The sequence below is a fragment of the Meriones unguiculatus genome, chromosome 14, assembly GCF_030254825.1.
Source record: "Meriones unguiculatus strain TT.TT164.6M chromosome 14, Bangor_MerUng_6.1, whole genome shotgun sequence".
Classification (NCBI taxonomy): Eukaryota; Metazoa; Chordata; class Mammalia; order Rodentia; family Muridae; genus Meriones; species Meriones unguiculatus.
In genome coordinates this window covers 30,815,758-30,836,464 of record NC_083361.1, presented here as the reverse complement: position 1 = coordinate 30,836,464, position 20,707 = coordinate 30,815,758, and the positions used below count along the sequence as shown (strand labels likewise).

The 20,707-nt window shown below is 42.7% G+C and overlaps 2 protein-coding genes across 6 annotated transcripts in view; one reads left to right on the top strand and one right to left on the bottom strand.

The window, feature by feature from the left end:
- The window catches only part of Tub (TUB bipartite transcription factor), a 77,941-nt gene extending 71,767 nt beyond the window's left edge, over window positions 1-6,174 (top strand). For all 3 annotated transcript variants that reach the window (XM_060367081.1, XM_060367083.1, XM_021661956.2), the window contains 3 exons: window positions 1,164-1,262; window positions 1,379-1,550; window positions 1,948-6,174. In XM_060367081.1, coding sequence (XP_060223064.1) covers window positions 1,164-1,262; window positions 1,379-1,550; window positions 1,948-2,081 — 405 coding nt within the window. In that variant the 3' untranslated portion in view covers window positions 2,082-6,174. The remainder of the gene's footprint in view (window positions 1-1,163; window positions 1,263-1,378; window positions 1,551-1,947) is intronic.
- A 546-nt stretch (window positions 6,175-6,720) lies between these two features.
- The window catches only part of Ric3 (RIC3 acetylcholine receptor chaperone), a 50,988-nt gene continuing 37,001 nt past the window's right edge, over window positions 6,721-20,707 (bottom strand). For 2 of the 3 annotated variants that reach the window (XM_060367084.1, XM_060367086.1), the window contains exons 5-6: window positions 20,185-20,333; window positions 6,721-10,405 (exon numbers count right to left, since the gene is read on the bottom strand). In XM_060367084.1, the coding sequence (XP_060223067.1) occupies window positions 9,966-10,405; window positions 20,185-20,333 (589 nt within the window). In that variant the 3' untranslated portion in view covers window positions 6,721-9,965. The remainder of the gene's footprint in view (window positions 10,406-20,184; window positions 20,334-20,707) is intronic. The other variant, XM_060367085.1, reaches the window with a different exon arrangement.

Sequence of the window (20,707 nt, the reverse complement as noted above, 5' to 3'; positions counted from 1 at the left end):
AGGGCACATGCTAACATTACACCAACGAGAACAAGGTTGGAATATAAATACATGAGCATGCTTTGTTATGAACGTGGTTTCTTCATTTTTAAAAGTGAAGGACCAGTGAATTTGGCCAGGGGTATTTCTCAGGGACTGTTAGGACTCCTCAGCTATTTCAAATGATCCCATAGTGCCACCTGCTGGCAAGTTTTAGAGAAGCAGCCTGAGCCTATCTATATTCCAGGTACTGTTGGGACTATGTCACTTAGGACAGTAAATAGAAATAGTTAAACCCTTATGGCATTTACATTTTTAGTAAAAGACAAGCCACAAAATGGATGTGAGTGAACTCCATATGTTATTTCTTTCTCTATCTCGGTTTTTTGAGACAGGGTTTTCCTGTGTAGCCTTGGCTGTCCTGGACTTGCTTTGTAGACCAGGCTGGCCTCTGACAGAAATATGCCTGCCTCTGTCTTCTGGAGTGCTGTGATTACAGGTGTGCACCACCACACCTGGCTGAAATAAGTTCTTGATCAATGCTCAGAATTAAAAATCAAGTAGAGATATGGGTCTGTGAAATGTCAAGATGTATGTGGACCTGTAGGAGTGCTGGCAGAGTGGGTCTTGTCAAGGTGACTCTTGAGAAAGATCACAAGTGAAAACCGACTGTGTACATGTCTGTGGAGGGCAGACTGATTGCAGAAGAGAGTTAAGGTAACAAGAAGACTAAGGAAGAGGGACCAAATCATAGAAGGCCCTGAAGGTAGAATAAGAGTTGCCCAGCACATCCTTTAACAGCACTGACAGACAGTGAGGGTGCTATGATGAGGACAGATGGTGTGAGGAGAGCCCAGGGCAGAAACAAGGAGTTGCAGAAGTGGCTGTTTGGTGACCTTAGATTCTGGTGTAACTGAATGTATAGCTGACAGGAATCGTGGATAGGTTAGGAATGAGCGGTGACTCCAGTTCACTTGAGTGAGTGTAGGTGCTGACCTGCCATTGGCTGGAGCAAGCTGGGCTGTGAATGGGAGCACTTTGGGCTGTCATCTAGAGGTGACTATTAGACTGGCACATTTGATGTTGCAGACATTTTATGGCTCTTCGTCTTTACCAGCTTGGCCCAGTCTCTCCATAGGCAAACACTTCTAGGTAGCCAGCACTGAATTCTCTCGTTTTCCCAGGAGACAAATGTCCTAGGCTTCAAGGGACCTCGGAAGATGAGTGTGATTGTCCCAGGCATGAATATGGTTCATGAGAGAGTCTGTATCCGTCCCCGAAATGTAAGTCTCTACCTAACGCTTCCCTGGACCTCTGGAAAAGATTCCTCTTGGGGTGGTAATGATGCCAAGGCCTGGGTCTGCCTCAAGTGAGGCTTCCTGTCTCCCACCCCCACCAGGAACACGAGACTTTGCTAGCACGCTGGCAGAACAAGAACACAGAGAGCATCATTGAGCTGCAGAACAAGACACCAGTCTGGAATGATGACACACAGTCCTATGTACTTAACTTCCATGGGCGCGTCACACAGGCTTCTGTGAAGAACTTCCAGATCATCCATGGCAATGACCGTGAGTTGCTGCCCCTGTTTTTGATACTGTAAATATGGTACCCAACCCCCATCCCCAGTCTGGTCCACACCAGCCAGAGTGACAGGATGTGGGAATATGGCTTGTATCATAACTTTCTCCCCATAGTGATTAGAGCCCTGGCCCTAGATCCTGTGTGCCCAGCTGTGTCTGGGGCTTGGGAACATCCTTTAAATGGATATCTTTTCTTCCCTGTACCCTGCTGTCTGTATGCCTCTCCCCCCTTTACCCTCTTGCTCCTTAATCCTGTGTCTTCTCCCGGGCCCTTGTTTTTCCATCCTTTGTAATCTTTTTGGCACCTTTGCTTTTCCTTCCCTCTTTGGCCTGTATCTTACCTGTTCTTCCTGTCTCCACCATTCATGCTTGTGCATGGTCACAGCGGACTACATCGTCATGCAGTTTGGCCGGGTAGCAGAAGATGTGTTCACCATGGATTACAACTACCCGCTGTGTGCACTGCAGGCCTTTGCCATTGCTCTGTCCAGCTTTGACAGCAAGCTGGCCTGCGAGTAAAGGCCCCCTCTGCCTTTAGGGTGGCCCAGTCCGGAGTGGAGCTTGCCTGCCTGCCAAGACAGCCCTGCCTACCCTCTGTTCATAGGCCCTCAGTGGCCTCTCTGGCCTTACCAACCAGAAGCTGGCTGTTCTGCCTCTGCTGCTGAAGCAGGGGAATAGCAAATGGGTACAAGGGAAAAGAGTATTTCTGTGCCCCAGGGTCAACACACATACCCAGTCTTGGGTCAATACCCTGCCGCAGTCATGTTTGCCATACTGGGCAGCCTCTTCAGCTGGAGGTACAGAGGGAGAGGAAGCACAAGCAGGGCTGCTGTGGCCCAGCCATCCACTCAGCCTATAAGTCAGAGGATAATGGGTGTCCCAGGAGATAGGGGTATAGTGTTTGTATAGGGTACTTGAGCTTTATGTAGCAAAAGTCCCGGTCAGCAGAAAGTACTCCCACTTCAAAAGGGCCCATTAGGCCTAAGGGAAGTTGGGAGATGGTAGGGATAGGCGAGTGGCAGGACCTTACTAGGATTGCAGGGACCTGGCTGTGTGAATTAACTGGTAGCTTGGAGTGCTAGCTCATTCATGGCTTCAGATTTGCCCAGTGATTGCAGAAGCAAGAACCCAACTCTCAAGGCCAAATTCTCTGAATGGATGGGGGTTAGAGAGCTCGTCTAGTAGGCTCCCTACATAGGGGTCTTTCATGCTGAACAGCCCCAGCACAACACCTATGACACATACATGGGATCTAGGTCACCATTTAAGTGATGGCATGCTTCAAGAAGAATGTCCTCTCTGGGAAGACCCAGCTCCCATTGTTGCCAGCATCCCATGATCAGTGAGGGCTGCATGCCATTCTTAGAGGAATGGAGTAGGGTGGGGAGAGCAGAGGATATGTTAGGGGCACAAGAGAGCCCAGAGGTGATAGATGATACTCTGTGAGGTTCACCAAAAGCACTGCTGATCCCTGAGAACTTGTCTCTTAGTTACCTAACTGGTTAGTGGCAGAGTCCAGAACCTTAAGTTCCTTTGTTCCTGCTGTTGCCAGAAACTAGACTCTCTGGCCTTCCGGGGTCAATTCTGCATGCCCTTTCCCATCACAATTCCAGAGACCCAAGACCCTCAGAGTTAATGTATAAGGCTGAAAACCTTTCCGTAGGGAATCAGGCAGTTCCCTGTTGAAAGTTGTCTGAGTTTTTGTACAGCATTCTGATTTGATGTGGCCTGTGCCTGGCCCCTCTATGAGGGCTTCGAGCTGTGTGCAGACCTCAGAAGGACCATTGCACACTCTGTATAGATGTTACAGGCAGCCCGAGGGTTACGAGGCTGGGCCTGGACATCCCCTCCACTGCCACTTTTCCTTGGATAGCACCACTCATCTGGTGGGCTTGGGAACTCCAAGCGCTTGCCCATGTGTCATTTACGAGAAGCTTCTTGCCTAGATGGATAAGAAACCAGTGGAAAGCAAAGAGCATTTAGCCATTGCCTCTTGCTTTAAAATAGATATGCTTAGAAAAGCTAAGTAGAAATTTTTAAAGTCATGCTTCGAGTATGTGAGTGAGGCTGTACGGGTAGGAAAGCTGGATTGATGTAAATGGAGTTAGTACTTCAAAAAGACCTAGAATATGTTCCTATGTTGGACACTTGAAGCAAGGCACACCTGCTGTAGCAGGATCTGACAAACCTGAGCCATACATGCCATGAGAGGACCCTCCAGTGAGTTAGCCTTTGTTTACAGTCTAGTTTCTAGAAGGCAGTAGGACTACCATGCTGGGACTAGCCTATCTCCTGATGAACGATTACAGTGCCATCTCCTTCCCATAGTTCTGTGTTTCTCCTCCCCCCCCCCCCCCACTTTATAAGAAATCTGCTGACATTAGAGGTGATAGAAACCAGGTCTTCTTTCTGGTCAAGCTCCTCCTCTGGGTTTACAGTTTTAAGGTTAAACAGGCTGATTCTGTAATCTAGTGAGTGGAGGGGGTCCTGGTGGTGAGAGTGTAACTGGAAGCACAATGGAGAATTCTTGGCCTCTGCTCTCTACTTTAGCACACAAAAAGGGGTACTGGCTCTTTGAATATAATTTGGTAGCACCAGGAAGTAGGCTGAACCTTGTAGCCCACTGTGGAGAAAAGCAGCCTCAGCACAAACCCCTCTATTGGGCACCGAGTGTCAAGACCACCCTCACAAGGTCGGATTTTAAGACTCAACTCCTGGTGACATTGCCTTTTGCCTGGGTTCAGCCTCTGCCAGAGTAAGATTTCTTACACTTCATACTTCTTCTCCTAGTTGGTCCTTGGCTGGGCAGCAAATGGATGGGATGTAGTCTGTATGAGTGCAGGACAGCTGGAACTTTAGGCAGCTCCTCTGTATGCTACTGGCTCTAACCCTACAACCTCCACCCTCTGCTCCAAACAGTTCTTCGCAGAGTGGTGCTGTTAGCTTCCCCATCTCTTCTCCAAGTCTAGCTTTTTCTGTCCTTCTGGCTCCAAGGTGCTCTGTGTCCATCTGTGTGTGCGTGTGTCTCTGTAGGAAAGGCAATCTGCAAACAATCAGCAGAAGCTGACGATCACATCAGGAAAAGAATACGGAGGCAGTTGTGACCACTGTGAATTATGTCCCTTCATTCCAAGCTCTTTCTCCCATGGTTCTGAGCAGAGGACTCCCAAGGAAGTGTAGTGTCAGTCTCATTGGAGGAGGAGCTGAGATATGCATCCTTTCAAAAGAGCATGGTGTAGTGATGGTGCCTTAACAATCTTGACACTAAGGGGAAGCAAGCAAGGAAGGTGCATGCCTATGGAAGACAGATGTTGGAAGCCAAGAAGTGTGCTGACAGGCTGGAAGAGAACTTTTGGTAAACCTACTTTCTTCAGTGATAAGGCAACAATGTTAAAAAATGCTTTTGTTGTTGTTTTCTCCTTTTCTGGAAATGGCAGGGTATTTGCCTCAAAACTTTATGGAGAAGTAGTTCTAAGTTTAACAAGCAATAGGGATGACTGCTCAGATGGGGTCTGTAGGAAGAAGCTGTCCACAGCTCTGCTCTGCAAGCACAACGCCTGTCTGAGAAGGACAGCCTGGTTTCCTCTTCTCGGCAGCCCTGGCCTACCCTTCTCTGTACTCCTTGCCCCAGCTACAATGTCCTCACAGGATTTCAGGATGTCAGGTGCCATCAGAGCATGCTTTCTTGTGGTGCCTAGCACTGTGACTGGGGCCCAACTGCCCTGCAGAGTTGGGACCTTACACTGCCCTAGGCCCTGGCTTATAGACCTGCTCTAGTCTCCAGAGCAGGCTATGGGATAGATTTTTATTTCAGTTTAAGGACACCTGCCCTTCTTCACTTCCAGTTTGCAATTTTCTGTCATTTCAAGATCTTAAGAAGTATTGTGATGGGTCTGAGTTTTCAGCGCAGAGGCGAGTTGGTCTAGGAGAACACAACTGCACTGAGCAGCTAGAGCATTTGAGCAAACTACATATTCTCTGTCTGTTTCCTTAGCTGCAAGATGCAGGCCTACCAAAGCTTGCTAGAGGAGTTAGGGTTAGTGAAGGTTAATCCTTGCTCTCATCACTACCTTTCCTAGGTCATCACTGTGCCTTCTTTCTTTCCTAAGAAAGACACTGCACCCCTCTGTTCTCCTGCCCCTCCTCCCTCACTGAGATCCAGGTAGAGCTGGAGATGAGGCTGAAATGTAGGTCTATAGAACACCTCAGAGGAGCGTAGAAGGAGACACAGCTCCAGCCTCCTGGACCCCGCACTGGTGACCCGCTTGGTGAGGATAGGCAGCATTTCTCTTGCTGGGAGCACACTTAGCCAGTTTTCATGCCTAGAACATGTATGTCGATTTGCACATGACTGTCTTTTCCTATTTTGGAGTGGTCAGACATTTTATTTTTGTTCAAAATTATCTGGAGTTTTAGACAAACTTGCAAAACTGTGCTTTTATTAAGTGACTTTTTGAATAAACTTTTTGGTATTCTGAAGCAAATGTATTTATTTATTGGTATGTGCAATGACAAACTTGGTATTTTCCCATAATGACATTATGTATGTTATAGAATTTAGTGTTTGTCTAAGTACAGACATGTATCAACAAATTAAACTTGAACTGTTTCACTGCTATGTCCTTGTTTTTCATAGAGGGAGAAAACCTTTCTCTCCTAAAAATGTTCTTCATTCCATTCATTCCTAGGTGCTTCAAAGGCTCAGGTGGGTAATAGCAACAGAAAAGGTCCAGAACATGTTTAGAACCATCGACACAAAGCAACACTGTCTTCTCCTGTGGTGCCACATCCATAGTGTGGGAAAAAAAATGAGGTTAGAAGATACATCCAGGTCATCTGGGTCAACTGGAAGAACTGGCTGATAATTGTTAAGTATGTGGCCCTTGTGGACAGAACTGGGCTGTAGGGCTCAGAGTGGGAAAGGCCTGGCTTGGAGCTGGGACTATTTAAACAGGACTTTTACATTATGGGGATCTTTTTCAGTCTGTGGTGGATTTGAAACCAAGATGATGAAAGCCTGTAGTTGCTGCTTAAAGCAGGCATCAAAGTTAATTCTCTGCTTGAAGGGAGCCATCACAAAGTCACACAGACTGGGCCCACAGATTCGACCAGGCCTATAAGGGGGACGTGATTCCTAGTCCACTCACAAGAAAAATGATACCATATGAAGTGAAAAAATAGTCCGTTTTCTTGATATTAGAAAGTGTTGTAGACATGCTAATAGTTAAGGAAGTTCGTGTTCTTCCTGATCACTACCCAACAGGTGGCACACAAAATATTCTTTGTGGATGCAAACTGTCTAAATAACGGGGGAATTTAAGAGTAGATCTACTATCAGTGTTCATTTATTTACTTAGGTAAGTGTCTTTGATGTAAAGCATTTCCTACCTGAACCATGGCCTGGCTCCTCAGCATTTGTGAGGAAGACCATATACAGGCTGCTCTACAAGGGGAAGAGATTTTGTTTGTGTACACATCAGATTGAAGAAAAATCCCAAATTGTGTAGAATATACATCCAGGAAAATGCTGTTTTACACCTGCTGCCACTGAGAGTTAATCTTGATTGCCAACTTTATGGGACTTAGAATCACCATGGAAACACACCTGTCTATGAATGTGTTTACAAGAAGGTTTAGTTAAGGAGGGAAGACGCATCCTTACTATGGAGAGTGTCATCCCCACTGGCTAGGATCCCAGATTGAATAAAAGGGAAAACAAGTGAAATGCTCACAGTCGCCTCTCTGCTCCCTTGAAGGACTGTGCTCAAGCCATATCCTCTTTTTGCACTGTTACCTTTGTTAGGTATTTCTGTCACAGCAATGAGAAAATTTAATATTAATTGTGCCATGAGTATTAAGTTCTTTTTTTTTCAGAGTGTCTTAGTGCAGACCATAAGTTATTTTACCACCTATGTCTCAATATAAAGAACATGGTTCCCACAGGCCATAATTTTTAGAGGCTAACTCCACCTCCACTCCTCAGCACACCTGCCAGGCCTAGTCCCTGAGACAATGCAGCACCGTCTGTGTCTCTACTATAACCAGGTTAAGGCTCTTCTGGCTGATCACCCACCTGATTTACCAAGCATGGTCCTAGGTGATGTACAGTGGCTTCTTAGGCCAGTTCCTGCTATGTTCCCCAGAGATCACTGCAGACCTGGCAAGGCCTTGATGCAGTCTGCAGCCCATAATATTGAAAAATGAAGATCACAACAATGAAAACCAGTCCCTTGATATTGGTCACCCTGGGTTGGATGGATAGACATGTAAAAACCATCATATCCGAAGGATACAATTCTGGAAAATAAAAAAAATCTATATTCTAAATTACTGAAAGGTATATTAAAATTTCTGGCATATCCAAGCAAATATATTCTTATATGTAAGCCAACATCTAGAGTGGCAAGAACCATGAGGGACTGGTCCTTCTGGCAAGAACTGTTTCCATAGCTTACTCCAATAATAAGAGTTGGCTTTGTAACACTTCTCACCTGAATATCCATCCTCACACCACACTGTACTTGCTAACTTGTACTCTTTCTGCCAACATGTTCCTTTTCTTCTTTGCCTGTGTTCTCAGCACACCACAAAGTCTCTTCTGAAATTTATTGATACTTTGGCAAAAACATTCCTGTTCTTCCATGCTCCTGTAATTTTGGATTCATACTGTAATAGAATGGCTGTCACATGATATGTTACTATGCATGAGCTAGTCATGCTGCCAACACCTTCCTTCCAACCCTGTGAGACTTGTGTTTTTACTACCCTCACTTTATAGGTGTCAAACCAGCCTCAGACTAACTGAGGACCAATTCAAGATTCTACAGCCACAATAGGCAGGGACACCTGCCTGAAGAACTCACAATCTCGAGCCTTTCTGTGGTCCACAATGCATCTGTCAGACTCCCACATTAAACTGAAATTCTTCAGGGTACAAATTCACTCTTAGTACTCAACATGGGGCACTTGTCCAATGAATGAATGAAAACAAAACAAGTTCTTATCTAATAATGGAATCATATCCTATGAACAAAAATTAGAACGAATGACCTGGGGCTATTTTAAATCAACTTCTCATAAATGAGAAGAATCACATAGAAAACAATTTGCCAAAACAAGAGAACCTACATTGCTTTTTGCAGTTATTGTTAGTTATGTCGAGACCATCTTCAGTACATGCTCAACTGCATTCTTCACAATTTCAATCAAATGTTCCACACAGGGACCGATACAGTGCAGTGTTTTTAGACTCAATCTTCAAAGGACTTCTCTAGTTCAGCTAACACGCAAAGCTTTGCAGTAGCTGGCAGTATCTTAGTGTGGTCTCATACCTTCTGATGGCAGCCAGTATGCTCCTGAGTGGTCCAAACTATCTTCCAGCATCATATTCAAGCCAAGTACAATAGAACTTTAAAGACTGTATCCAGCTTCACAGACTTCCTTAATTTTTGAGTCTCCCATTTTATGACTGTGAATGTCCTTGCAGATACGTCACCTTCCAAATTTCAGGTCTTCCTTGTAACTGAACTGACTCACCCTTGTTAGGATTCACAGGTTCCATCTTGTCTCACTAGACATGGTGGTTTCCTGGCCACCTGAGTTCCTTATGGAAGGACCACCATACTTATGCAATCCTGTAGCTTCAACATCCTCAAACTCCAGCTCTGTAGGATACAAACTAATGCCTGTGCCTCAAATTTCCCCTAGCTACAGAACACCAGAGATATAAAGGTGCTTCTGGATTTGGCAGTTCTGTTCAACAGAGTAAAGACAAAGGAATCTAGGGATCAAGGAAATATATAAACAAAATGGTCTCCAAATAGGCCTGTGTGTTCATGCCCTGCCATGCTGGAGGAGCCAGGGTATCTTAGAAGACTGGGGAGAGACTACAGCTCACTCAGCTGTCTTGCTGTGCTCTGGGCCCCTCATCCTTACAATCGAGCATGCTCTTCTCAGGGGACCACTCACAAGTTCAAGGCCCAAAGAATAAGGCATTTGGGAGTCTTAAAATCTTCATTCTTAAAAAAAACCTTGCATCCTCAATATCTGCTAAGCCAGTGCTCATTCTCAGGTCAATCATCTGTTGCTCCTATGAGGGTCAGATGTTTGTGTAGGTGGTTCTACCCGCAAGCACATAACTAAATATGTTTACTGACTGAGTTCATGTTTCTGATACGGAAAGGCATGACAAGAAAGGTGATCTGTCCTGCGTTCACACTAATGGCTACTTTACGAGGTGACAGGTGTGCAAGCACCAGGAAGGACAGACAATATCCACGGTAGTGGCTCAAGAACTATGACACTGACCTCAGAGAGGGAAGTAGAGGGCACAGGGCCGTGGATGAAATCTAGGAAAGGTATCTTGGGAACAGAGTAATGGATACTTCCCCAAACAGGCTGCTTTCACTCCAAACCCTGGGGGTTGCGCTTCCTCAACATGCTACCAAGGTGTGTGTTAGCAGTGCTGATCCCCAACCCTTCATTTGTAAAGTCTTGGGGCCAGTCTTCTTTGGTGGCTTCCTCTTGCTCACTGTAGCCATCTGCACTGAAACCAGCATTCTCTGCCAGGACAGCAGGGTCCTCTTCTTCATGAAAGCAGCAGGAGCACGATTCTGGTTTAGGACCACACAGGGTAACAGAATTATCTTTTTGGGCTCCACGGTCAGAGGGCAAATGCTCCCAGCTCAGGTGATCTGATCCTTCCTCTTCTATCACTCCCATTTGTTCAGCTATTTCTTCAGCAGAGGGCTCTTCTGGATCAGGGTAATCCACTAGGATTGTTTCCTTCCTACGCTTGATACCATCCGAGAGATCGTATATTGGATAAGTCTCTTCAGGGTAACCTAGAGAGGAAAATAGTACAAAGTCTTACAAAGAACATCTTTGAAAATAAATAGTGCCAGGATCAGAGAGGATTTCCTGACAACAGCATCCTATCCTAGCAAATCCATTCAATACATCTCTAAGATGGTTCTAACAGTCCTCAAGTTTCACTTGAACAAATTCCTACCAGTCTGGCTGACTGTCCCAGTGCTCTGTGAAATACAAACCAAGACAGAGGAAAATCCTTTTTAAGTAAAGTGCTTGGAGTAGAGGTAAGTAGGTAAGTCTCACCCCTCGTATTTCTGAAACTGATAAAGATTAAGCAGACAGCATGAGCCTTCAGCATAAAAAAAAAAAAAAAAAAGTGCCAATACCAGATGGAAAGGCTAGTGTTTACAATTTCTGTTTGAAACCATTTCCAAATCTTCTGCCACGGCTGGGGCTGGGGCTGGGAAAAGAAATGCTAAGCCCTTTGAAAAATAAACCATGTTGCTTTCTACTTATTAAAGCAACCAAAATAGTCTGTAACTGTCGGTAGCAGGGGCAGGTTAGCAAGACATGATCATGACCCCACAGGACAAGAGTTGTATTTTCAGAGACAGAATCCTCATTATTGGCATCTTCATTTTAACAAAATGGAACAAAAGGAAAAAACAACAACTAGGTAAGGAAAATTAATAACACTAGCACCATATCTCAGCTATGATGATGAGAAAGAGGCTATGCTGCCAAATAAGGAATGAAGTGAAATAAATCTGTGTCAGCCAAGCCAAGCCCGAGCAGCAGATGGGCTATGCTGGAGCTCATATGGCAGTGCTGGCAAATGCGGTGCTCACTACACAATGTGGAAAGCTGGAGAACCCAAAATTCATTTGCACATGGATGATAACTGCATATTCACCTCCTAAAGACACCACTTTTTGCCCACCAACCATGAAAAATAGTAATCTTTTGGTACAATGTGAGATATCTAGAGACATTTTTACAACATTTTTTATTATAAAAGTCACTCAAACTTGGCAAAATTTTTGAAAGAGAGTAGTATAGCCTTTATTTTGTTATGTTTTTCCTACTAGTTTTAATTACAAACAAGTTTTAAAAGAAAACACAATTCACCCAGAATTTGTTTACCTCAGGCTATCATATATAGATAGTATTTTCCTTTTTAATAAAGAAGGATCATATTGAATATATACTGCTGTCCTATACTTTTGCATTTAATATGTATGGAGAATAGGCCAAGAAGAACAGTCCCTAGAGACTTTGTATCTTCACCAAATTATTCTGCAGAAGAGTCATATAACATTTCAGTTCTCCCAGAGATGTAAAAACTCCTGCTTACTAATCCCTCAGCAGCACAGACATAAATATCATAATCTGGCCCATGCAGCCTTCACTCCTAGGATTAACTGTGGACAGAGTGCTAGCTAAAACAAGGGTGCAACCATCACTGTGATTTGAGTGTTTGTCCCTCCCCAAAACCCTTGTTGAAGCTCAATTCTCCAAGTTATACATTAATGGTATTTTGAAGGGAGTTTTTTTAGGAGGGGATTAAATCGGATCTGAAGGTAGGTTCCATATGATGGCATTCATGGATCTGTAAGAAGAACTGAAGACATCAAGCTTGCTCTGTCAGGCCATGTGATGCCCTCTGCCATACAATGGCCCAGCAAGAAGTCTCTGACCAGATGCCAAGTGATGCTGACAGCATGCTCCTAGGTCCCCAGATCATCAACTAAATACACCTCCATCCTTTATAAGTGACCTCATCTGGTATTCAGTTATAGCAATAGAAAATGGATTGCAATAGTTACCCAAGGCCTTCACAACCTCAGGGCAGGGGCTTGCTACTTAGATCTCAACCACTAATTTTTCAAGAGAAGTCCATTTGCTTGCTTTAGTCCACATAATGAGCAAAGCTTACCTTTGCATTTCGATGACTACCTACTTTGGTGTAGGAGGGAAGGCAATTAGACTCAAGCACTAGGCACAATCCAGCAGCCCCAGGATTCAGTAATCCTGGCCTTCACAGACCCAGGCATCAGGCCTATTCTAGCACAAAGTCCCAGGGCAGCCCCTTGACCCTAGTTATCATGCCTATACCTAGCAATATCTACACTGGCCCCCACAGAAATAGGGTCCAGGTCTACCCAGCAACAAGTGAGCTTTAGGTTCCAAACCAGCCCTGAACCAGTTAGCAAACCCAGCCACAGCTTCTAGGTCTGACCAGAGTCCAGATACCTCCAGAGTCAGAAACCAGGCTGATAAATGCAGACATAGGCTCCAGATTTACCCACTGCTGGTATAATCCTGACTGTCCACAGTCTCATGAATTCAGTACCTATGTTCATTTCAGTAGATGTGAATATTAAAGAAACATACGGCATCAAGCTTCTAGATTACCTCTATGCACGCCACAGTCCCAGGACCTAAAGGTAGGCCCACAGGCTTTCTGAGGCAGAATAGGCCATAGACTGCCACCAAACCTTTTAGACTCAAGGTTCCAGGCCCATTCCAACTCCAGTTCATCCCCTGGGGGGATCCAGAATTTAAGCAAGCTGCCTAAAGATACAAATAAAACAACAACAAAATCTAACCAGAAAGGAAGACTGAAAGGGACTGAAAAGAACAAAGAATCTACAAAAGAACCAAAAACAATTATCAAAATAACAGTGAGGGGCTAATGAGATGGCTCAGTGGGTAAAAGCACTTACCTTACCAAGCCTAATAAGCTGGGTTCCACCCCCAGGACCAACATAGTGGAAAGAACGAACAACTTCAACAGGCTGTTCCCCTACCTCCACATGTACACTGTGGTACACACCCACTTGCATAGGAACACACACATACAAACACACAAATAAATGCAATAAACATCTTAAATGACACTAGTAAGTCCTCACCTATAAACTGTTACATTGAATATAAATGGGTTAAATTTTCTAATCACCAGAATGGCTAAATAAATTTTAAAAATAAGAAGGCCCAACTCTGCTACTTATGAGACATTCATTTCAACACTAAGGACACAATGAAAGAGAAGACATCCCATATAAATGGAAAACTAAAAAAACAAGTATAAGGAAAATTAATGTTAAACTCAAAACTCTCACTAATGACAACACCTGAATGCTGAAGCAGCTCATGTCAAATGACTTTACTTACTACTTTAAAACTTCTTTAAAAAATATAAGCACACAACAAAGATTCACTGCTTCTATGAAAAACACAGCAGTTCAAAACATGAGAATCAAGTTAAGCAAATTATATAGCAGCCACTAATACAATAGTCAACACAGGAAATAGGATTTAGCATGTCACCTTATCCCCTTATCCCTAGTGACATACAATAGGATATGGAGCAAATGGAAAACAGAACTACTGTAAACAGAAAGGCATGATCACAAGATGAAAAAAAAAATCTTTTTGGCTTTTCAAGACAGGGTTTCTCTGTGTAGCCTTGGCTGTCCTGGACTAGCTTTGTAGACCAGGCTGGCTTCGAACCCATAGAGATCTACCTGCCTTTGCTTCCCAAGTGCTGAGATTACAGGCATGTGAGACCATGCCTGGCACATGACAAAAAATTTATACCCAGGAATAAAAGTCACAAGATCAAGATAGACATGGCTGAAAAACAAATCCAAGTATTAAAAGTTCACACTGAAAAATTCTCCTGTAACAAAATACAAATGACAAAGAAATGAAAATTCTGAGAAATTGTGGAGGTTGATCAGTGTACCCAATTTTGAATTACTAGACTGTGAAAGCAAAGTAAAATATATCAAACATTAATAAAAAAAAAAAAAAAAAAAAAGAAAGAAAGAAAACATTTATTCACCGAGGGAAGGCTTACTGGCTGCTGAGCAAAAATAGTATAAAAACACATTCATATATACATAGGCAGAACCAATGACTGTGACCAAATTCGGATTTTTAAATGTAAGATGAAAATAAATTCCCAGACAGAAAGTAAGCAGCTAACTAAAACAAGGCTAACTATTGAGAAAAGGGATCAGACCAGAACAATATTTCTTGTTTTCAATCAAGTGAAAAGAACAGAATGGAGAGTTTTCAGACTTCTTTTATATGTATTAGTGTTTTGCCTGCACATATGTCTTTGTGTCATCTGTGCACCTGGTGCCCAAGGAGGCTAGAAGACTGTGGGGCAGGTAAGCACGTGACCTGGGAAAACCAGAGGAGCCAGCCCAGAGCAAGGGTTAGGTCTAGATGTGTCCAAACCTGGAAAATCAGCAAAAGTGTAAGAACAGCTCCCTCCTTGTTCTGGGCCTGCATGCTCCAGTGCCTAGTGGACCTCTTGCACTCTTGAGGTAGTCAGGTAGCCTGGTAGCCAGGTTTCAGGTTAAACTTCCTATTTCCTTATAAGGACATGTGCAGCTAACACCTGGAATTCCTCTTCAGGCAAATGAAACATTCCCAGCACCTCAGCCCCAGCCAGTGATGTACACTCACCCTGAAAACCTCTACCCACTCCCCAAGGTTTATATAGCCCTTATGCCCCCACCCCACCCCAATAAAAGAGAGCTCTTTTAGTGAAAACTGTCTCAGAGAAGGCTTCTTCTCTGGCACGAACCACTGGATAGATTCTGCTTACCCACCCATCTACCCAGTTAAGCTTCATTTTCCCAGTCCATCCTGGTGTGCAACAGTGACTGTATGTCCCCGAGGGCAGAAGCAGAACCAAAGCTGGCAGAAGAGGGCATCAGATCCCTTGGAACTGGAGTTACAGATGGTTGTGAGTAACCATGTGTGTACTGAAGATTGAATGAAGTTCTCTGGAAGAGGAATCAGTGCTCTTACTCACCGAGTCCCCAGCCCTGGATTTTCACATTTTTAAGGAAAGGCAAGGTCATGAATTTTCTAGCAAGATGAAAATTACATACAGAATCCCAGTATTCTATACGTAAGGCACTTTACATGGAGTAAAAATACTTGAAGTGCATGTATCATCTCCACATCAATCACTATAATGAAATACCTAAGATAATTAGCTCATAAAGAGAAAGGTTTATTGTGGTTGAAGGTTCTGGAGAGTCTAGCCAAAGACTGGGCATCCCTTTGCTTTAGGCCTCTGGTAGAAGCAGCCCCTTACAACAGAAGCAAGCGGCAGCACCAAACTACTTACATAGGCCAGAAAGTAAAGAGGAAGTGATTGGGGTGCCACACATCTTCCCCTTTGAAGGCACCCACAAATAGAGCTAAGGCTCTTCCCTGAAGCCCCACTAGGTCTACATCACAACAGTGTTAGCTTAGGTACCAATCCTTTAACATGTAAACATCAAAAACATAGCAGGACATTGTCTTGACAAATAAAAAAGTTCATCAAAAGTTAAATTCAGCAGCTGTGAAGCTGGATATAGGAAAGTGGTAGCAGGCTTGGTGCTCAAGCCTGTGAACCAAGCTACCTAGGATGCAAGGCACAAGGGTCACAACTTCAAGGCCGGACTTCAAGGCAAAGTAGTGAAACCCTGTTGCAAAACAAACCTTTTAAATGTGCTGCAGATGGAGCTCAGTAATGAAGCACTTGCCTAACATGCAAGTTATGTTCAAAGAACGTAAGTCCAATTTCTATTAGAAAAGGAAAAGTAATTAAATCATATACAGACATGTAAGCCTAAAATCAGAGGCAAGAGGACTATGAGTTTGAGGCCAGCCTGGACTATATGGTGAAAGCTTGTCTCAGAAAAAGGAGGAAGGGAAAAGGATAAGAGAGGAAAAGAAAAAGGGAAAAGGTGAATTGTTAATATAAAATAATCAATCATTGGTAATATAGTGAGAAATATAATACCATGGTTAAATAATACTTACAGCAGAAAAAGCACATGTCTTTAATGTAGTTTAGTACATCTAAACTTCCATGTGGTCTCAACACAATCTACAAGGCAGGTAGAAAATGATGGGGAAAGGAGTAATATTTGGGAATAAGGCTGTATAATAAAGATTTATAAGCTGGAAGAAAAAAGAAATTTCTTTCATTGATTAGTGAGGTTGAAATACTTTCTCACAGGTTTAACAGCTGGCAGTATTTTTTTTTCTTTTTTCTTTTGTGAACTGCTTATTTGTGAGGATTTCAGTGACTTCTGCATTAGTCACAGAACTTTTTATATATTAAACCCATCAACTTGTTTTCATCCATATTTGCTATAGATATTTTTCAGCCCAGTGTTAGCTTTTAAAATTTTATATTATCTTAACTACAGAAGGTAAAAGCTTTATGTATGGAAAGCTATCCTCCTAACCTTTCTGTTATAACTTCTTGTGAGATAAGTACAGACTGACATGTAGTTACAAGAAGCACAGAAATCTCAGGTCATTCCAGTTTCTTCCAGGGGTAGCATGAAGAAAAATATAGCATAATATCATAACCAGGATATCCACATTAGCAGGACAGGTGCTAGGGAAATGCCAAAACCATTCAATGGAAAAAAGACAGCATCTTCAACAAATGGTGCTAGTCTAACTGGATGTCTACATGTAGAAAAATGCAAATAGATCCATACTTATCACCCTGCACAAAACTAAAGTCCAAGTGGATCAAAGACCTCAATATAAAACCAGACACACTAAGCCACTTAGAAGAAAAAGTGGGGAAGAGCCTTGACCTCACTGGCACAGGAGACAACTTCCTGAACAGAACACCAACAGCACAGGCTCTAAGAGCAACTATCAATAAATGGGACCTCATGAAACTGAAAAAGCTTCTGTAAAGCAAAGGACACTGTCATCAGAACAAAACGACTGCCTCAAGATTGGGAAAGGATCTTCACCAACCCTATATCTGACAGAGGACTAATTTCCAGTATATATAAAGAATTCAAGAAGTTAAACAGCAACAAATCAAGTAATCCAATTAAAAAATGGAGTACAGAGCTAAACAGAGAATTCTCAATAGAGGAATACTGAATGGCAGAGAAACCACTTAAAGAAATGTTCAATGTCCTTAGTCATAAGGGAAATGCAAATCAAAACGACCCTAAGATTTCACCTTACACCCATCAGAATGGCTAAGATCAAAAACTCAAGTGCACTGCTCTTTTTTAAACTCCATTTTATTGGAGTTCCTTAAAGCTTCTCCCTTCCACCCACCTTCCACCAACTCTAGGTAGGAGAGAGAAGGTTAGTGGGAAGAGGAGGTGTAGAACCCTTTACTTTTCCCAGCTATTTAGAATCAATGGGTTCTTTTAGGGCTGTATCAATCTCCATCAACAGCAAACTCAGCCAGCAGTCTCCTCTGAGCTGCTGTGCCCGGTTTCTCCACCTCTCCATCTGTCTGCACCATCGTCTCTGGTCTCTCCAAACTGCCACTTGCTACGCTCCACCATCGCATGCCACGCTTTCTCTTTCTGGGCTCTCATATTTATACCTCAGAGCCCTACACAATACCCCTCTCCATGCCACATGTGGCAGGCTGGCATGACCACGCCCTGCATGAGAGAATTATCAGCTGTGGACAATCTAACACCGAATCTAAAATCCCACACTTGAGATTAAAACAAAAACATTTACATAACATAACTGAGCTTTTAAAAGAAACCAAAACTACAACTAATCTGTTATCTATCTCCACAACCTGGTCACTTAAAGAATATTATACATACAGAATCATATCTTTTTTTAATAAGCTTCTACCCTTTGCTCAGCAAAATCCATTTGTTCTTATTGCTTAGTGGTATACTATGGAATACATATACTACAATTTAACCATTCATCTGCTGAAGTACAGACTCTAGTTTACAGCTATTAAATAAAACTGGTATGAATAGTCATGTACAAGTTCTACATTTATTGGGGATAAATATCAAGGCTGCAACTACTATATTGCACAGTATTTGCATGCTGGGTTTTTAAACAAACTACTATGTTTTTTTCCCAAAACATCCTATTGTGAATTAATACAAAATGTCCCTTACATGCTATATTTGGTTCCCAGCTGGTACTTCTAATTTGGGAGGCTATGGAGAAGGTGAAGCCTAGTTGGAGGAACAGAGATTGCTGGGGATGGGTCCCTGTGTGTATATTACCCCTTCTCTGCTTTCTGGTCCTTCCCTGTTATGAAGTGGGGTATTCCACTCCATCTTTCCTGACATCGGCAAGGCAGGTAATTTGGTCACAGAGACAGAAGAGTAAGAAATACATATGTATTTTATTTTATATTTCACTAGTGATATATACATTATAGTTTCTTTGCACCCCAATCTGGTGCTCTTAGTCAGTCATTCTGAAAAGTATGAAGAAGCACTTTTTTTTTAAAGACACTATTTGACTATGCAACCCTGTTTCCTGAAATTTGCTATATAGATCAGGCTGGCCCTGAACTCACGGATATCCACCTGCCTCTGCCTTTGCCCAGGTTAATGGTGTGTACTACTACACCTAGCTGTCTTATTCTAATTTTAATTTGCATTTTCTTTGAGAAAAATTACGTTGAACATGAATATTCACAGTTTGTATATCCTCTTTGGTGAAATGTCTGTTTATATCTTCTGCACATCTTTAAACCCTACAATACAAGTGGTGCACAATAAGTCCCGAGAAGGGAAAGGGGGCCACTGAGCAATTTGAGTTAAAAACATAGACATGAAAGGTCAGAGACAGATGGAAAGTTAGAATTTGCTGAGATCTACAGAACTTCTTAGGTAAGTACTCCAGAGACATACAGAGGGAACCTCATGTTTGTAGCTGAGTACTGACATGGGAAGAAACAAGATGCCACGTAAGAACATCCTAAGCTTACACACAGGTAGGAACAATTTGTGTTCTACTATCTAGAAGACTTGTGAGACACGGGATTCAGATGAGGTGTGGTAAGGCTAAATCATCCCTCAAGTATGCTCTAGAGACAATCTAACAATGACAACAAAACACAGGTCTTTGAAAAGATGAGAGTAACTGGCCTCTGTCCAGTTGATCAGGAAAAGTGAGAGGAAGAAAAAGTTATTAGTATTAGAACAGAAAAGTACACACACTCCCCTTGTGTCACAGACATTAAGTAGGGAATATTATGAACAGATTCTTCAACAAAGATACACAGTTTGCAAATAGCACATGAAAAATGTTTGGCATCATAGTCACTAGGGAAATGCAAATTTGAATTATGATTACAATACCACTGTAAACTCATTAGAATGGTTAGCATTTACAAAGATAGTACATTAGCAAGAACATAGAAAAACTGACTCTCAAAAGCCGCTAGTAGAAATGTACAGCCACTTTAAAGTGTCTAAAACACTTAAACATGTATTCACTATAAATCCTGAAATTCCACCCCAAGCATATACTGAAAGAGAAGCACAGTATATCTAAAAAAGCCTTTCATGCAAACTTCATAACAGCTTGGATCCATTACAGTTCAAAACTAGGAAGAGCCCATGTTAGTCAACTAGTGAGTAGATGAACAATTTATGATATATTTGTGCAATACTGCCCAGCAATTTCAGAAAGAACTTTGCTACACTCAATACCGCACATGAATCTCAAAAGCATTAAACAGCAGACACCCACCACAGTGCATCTGCAATACAATCCATTAACACAAGAAAAGCCAAAAGCAGCTCTGTGGCTGCCAGAGGTGGAATGGCAGGGCTTTCTAGGGTGATGAAGTTGTCCTATCTGAGGCTATAGTGTAATTACCAGTGCACATTTGCCAAACTTTTCCAACAAACACTTAAAATAGGTTAACTTTACACAGCTGTCATGTCTCAGTACAAAACTGATTTTTAAGAAAACTGGCAAAAATCTCCCTTCTGGGTGACAGGCAATGAAGAAGCAAGGGGCATTTTACCTTCCCAGTCCTCCATGTAAGGTGCTTCCTCGGCTTCCTTTTCTGGAGTAGATGTGTCAATCAACTTGCCTTCTTTCATGACTCTGGTGATTTCACGGAGCTGATGCAGTAATCGTTTCTCTTGGTCGGAAGTCACAGTCTGTGCCCTGCTGAGAACATCAGACAATACCAGGCAATGGGGAGAAACTTCACCAGGGTCTCTTTGGCTCCTCAAAGAGGAGGTCTAACAGCAGATGATTATTCAAGAACTGATTCTGGAATGTCATGGCTGGAACTAGAGATCTTAGCTTAATGTGATTTTATAAAAGGGAGATCTCATCTCCAGAATACTTCAAGCGAATGCTTGAGGTTCCAAGATGAATTAACATGGAAACAGGATTGCAGTGGTCTCAGCTTCCCACCTCACTGCCTGATTTCCCCATCTCCTGAAATTTCTCCCAAACTCTTCTACTTATTTTCTTTACTATGAGACACTTTCTGAAGCAAGATTGTCAAAGAAAATACTCTAGGCCATTAGTCTCAA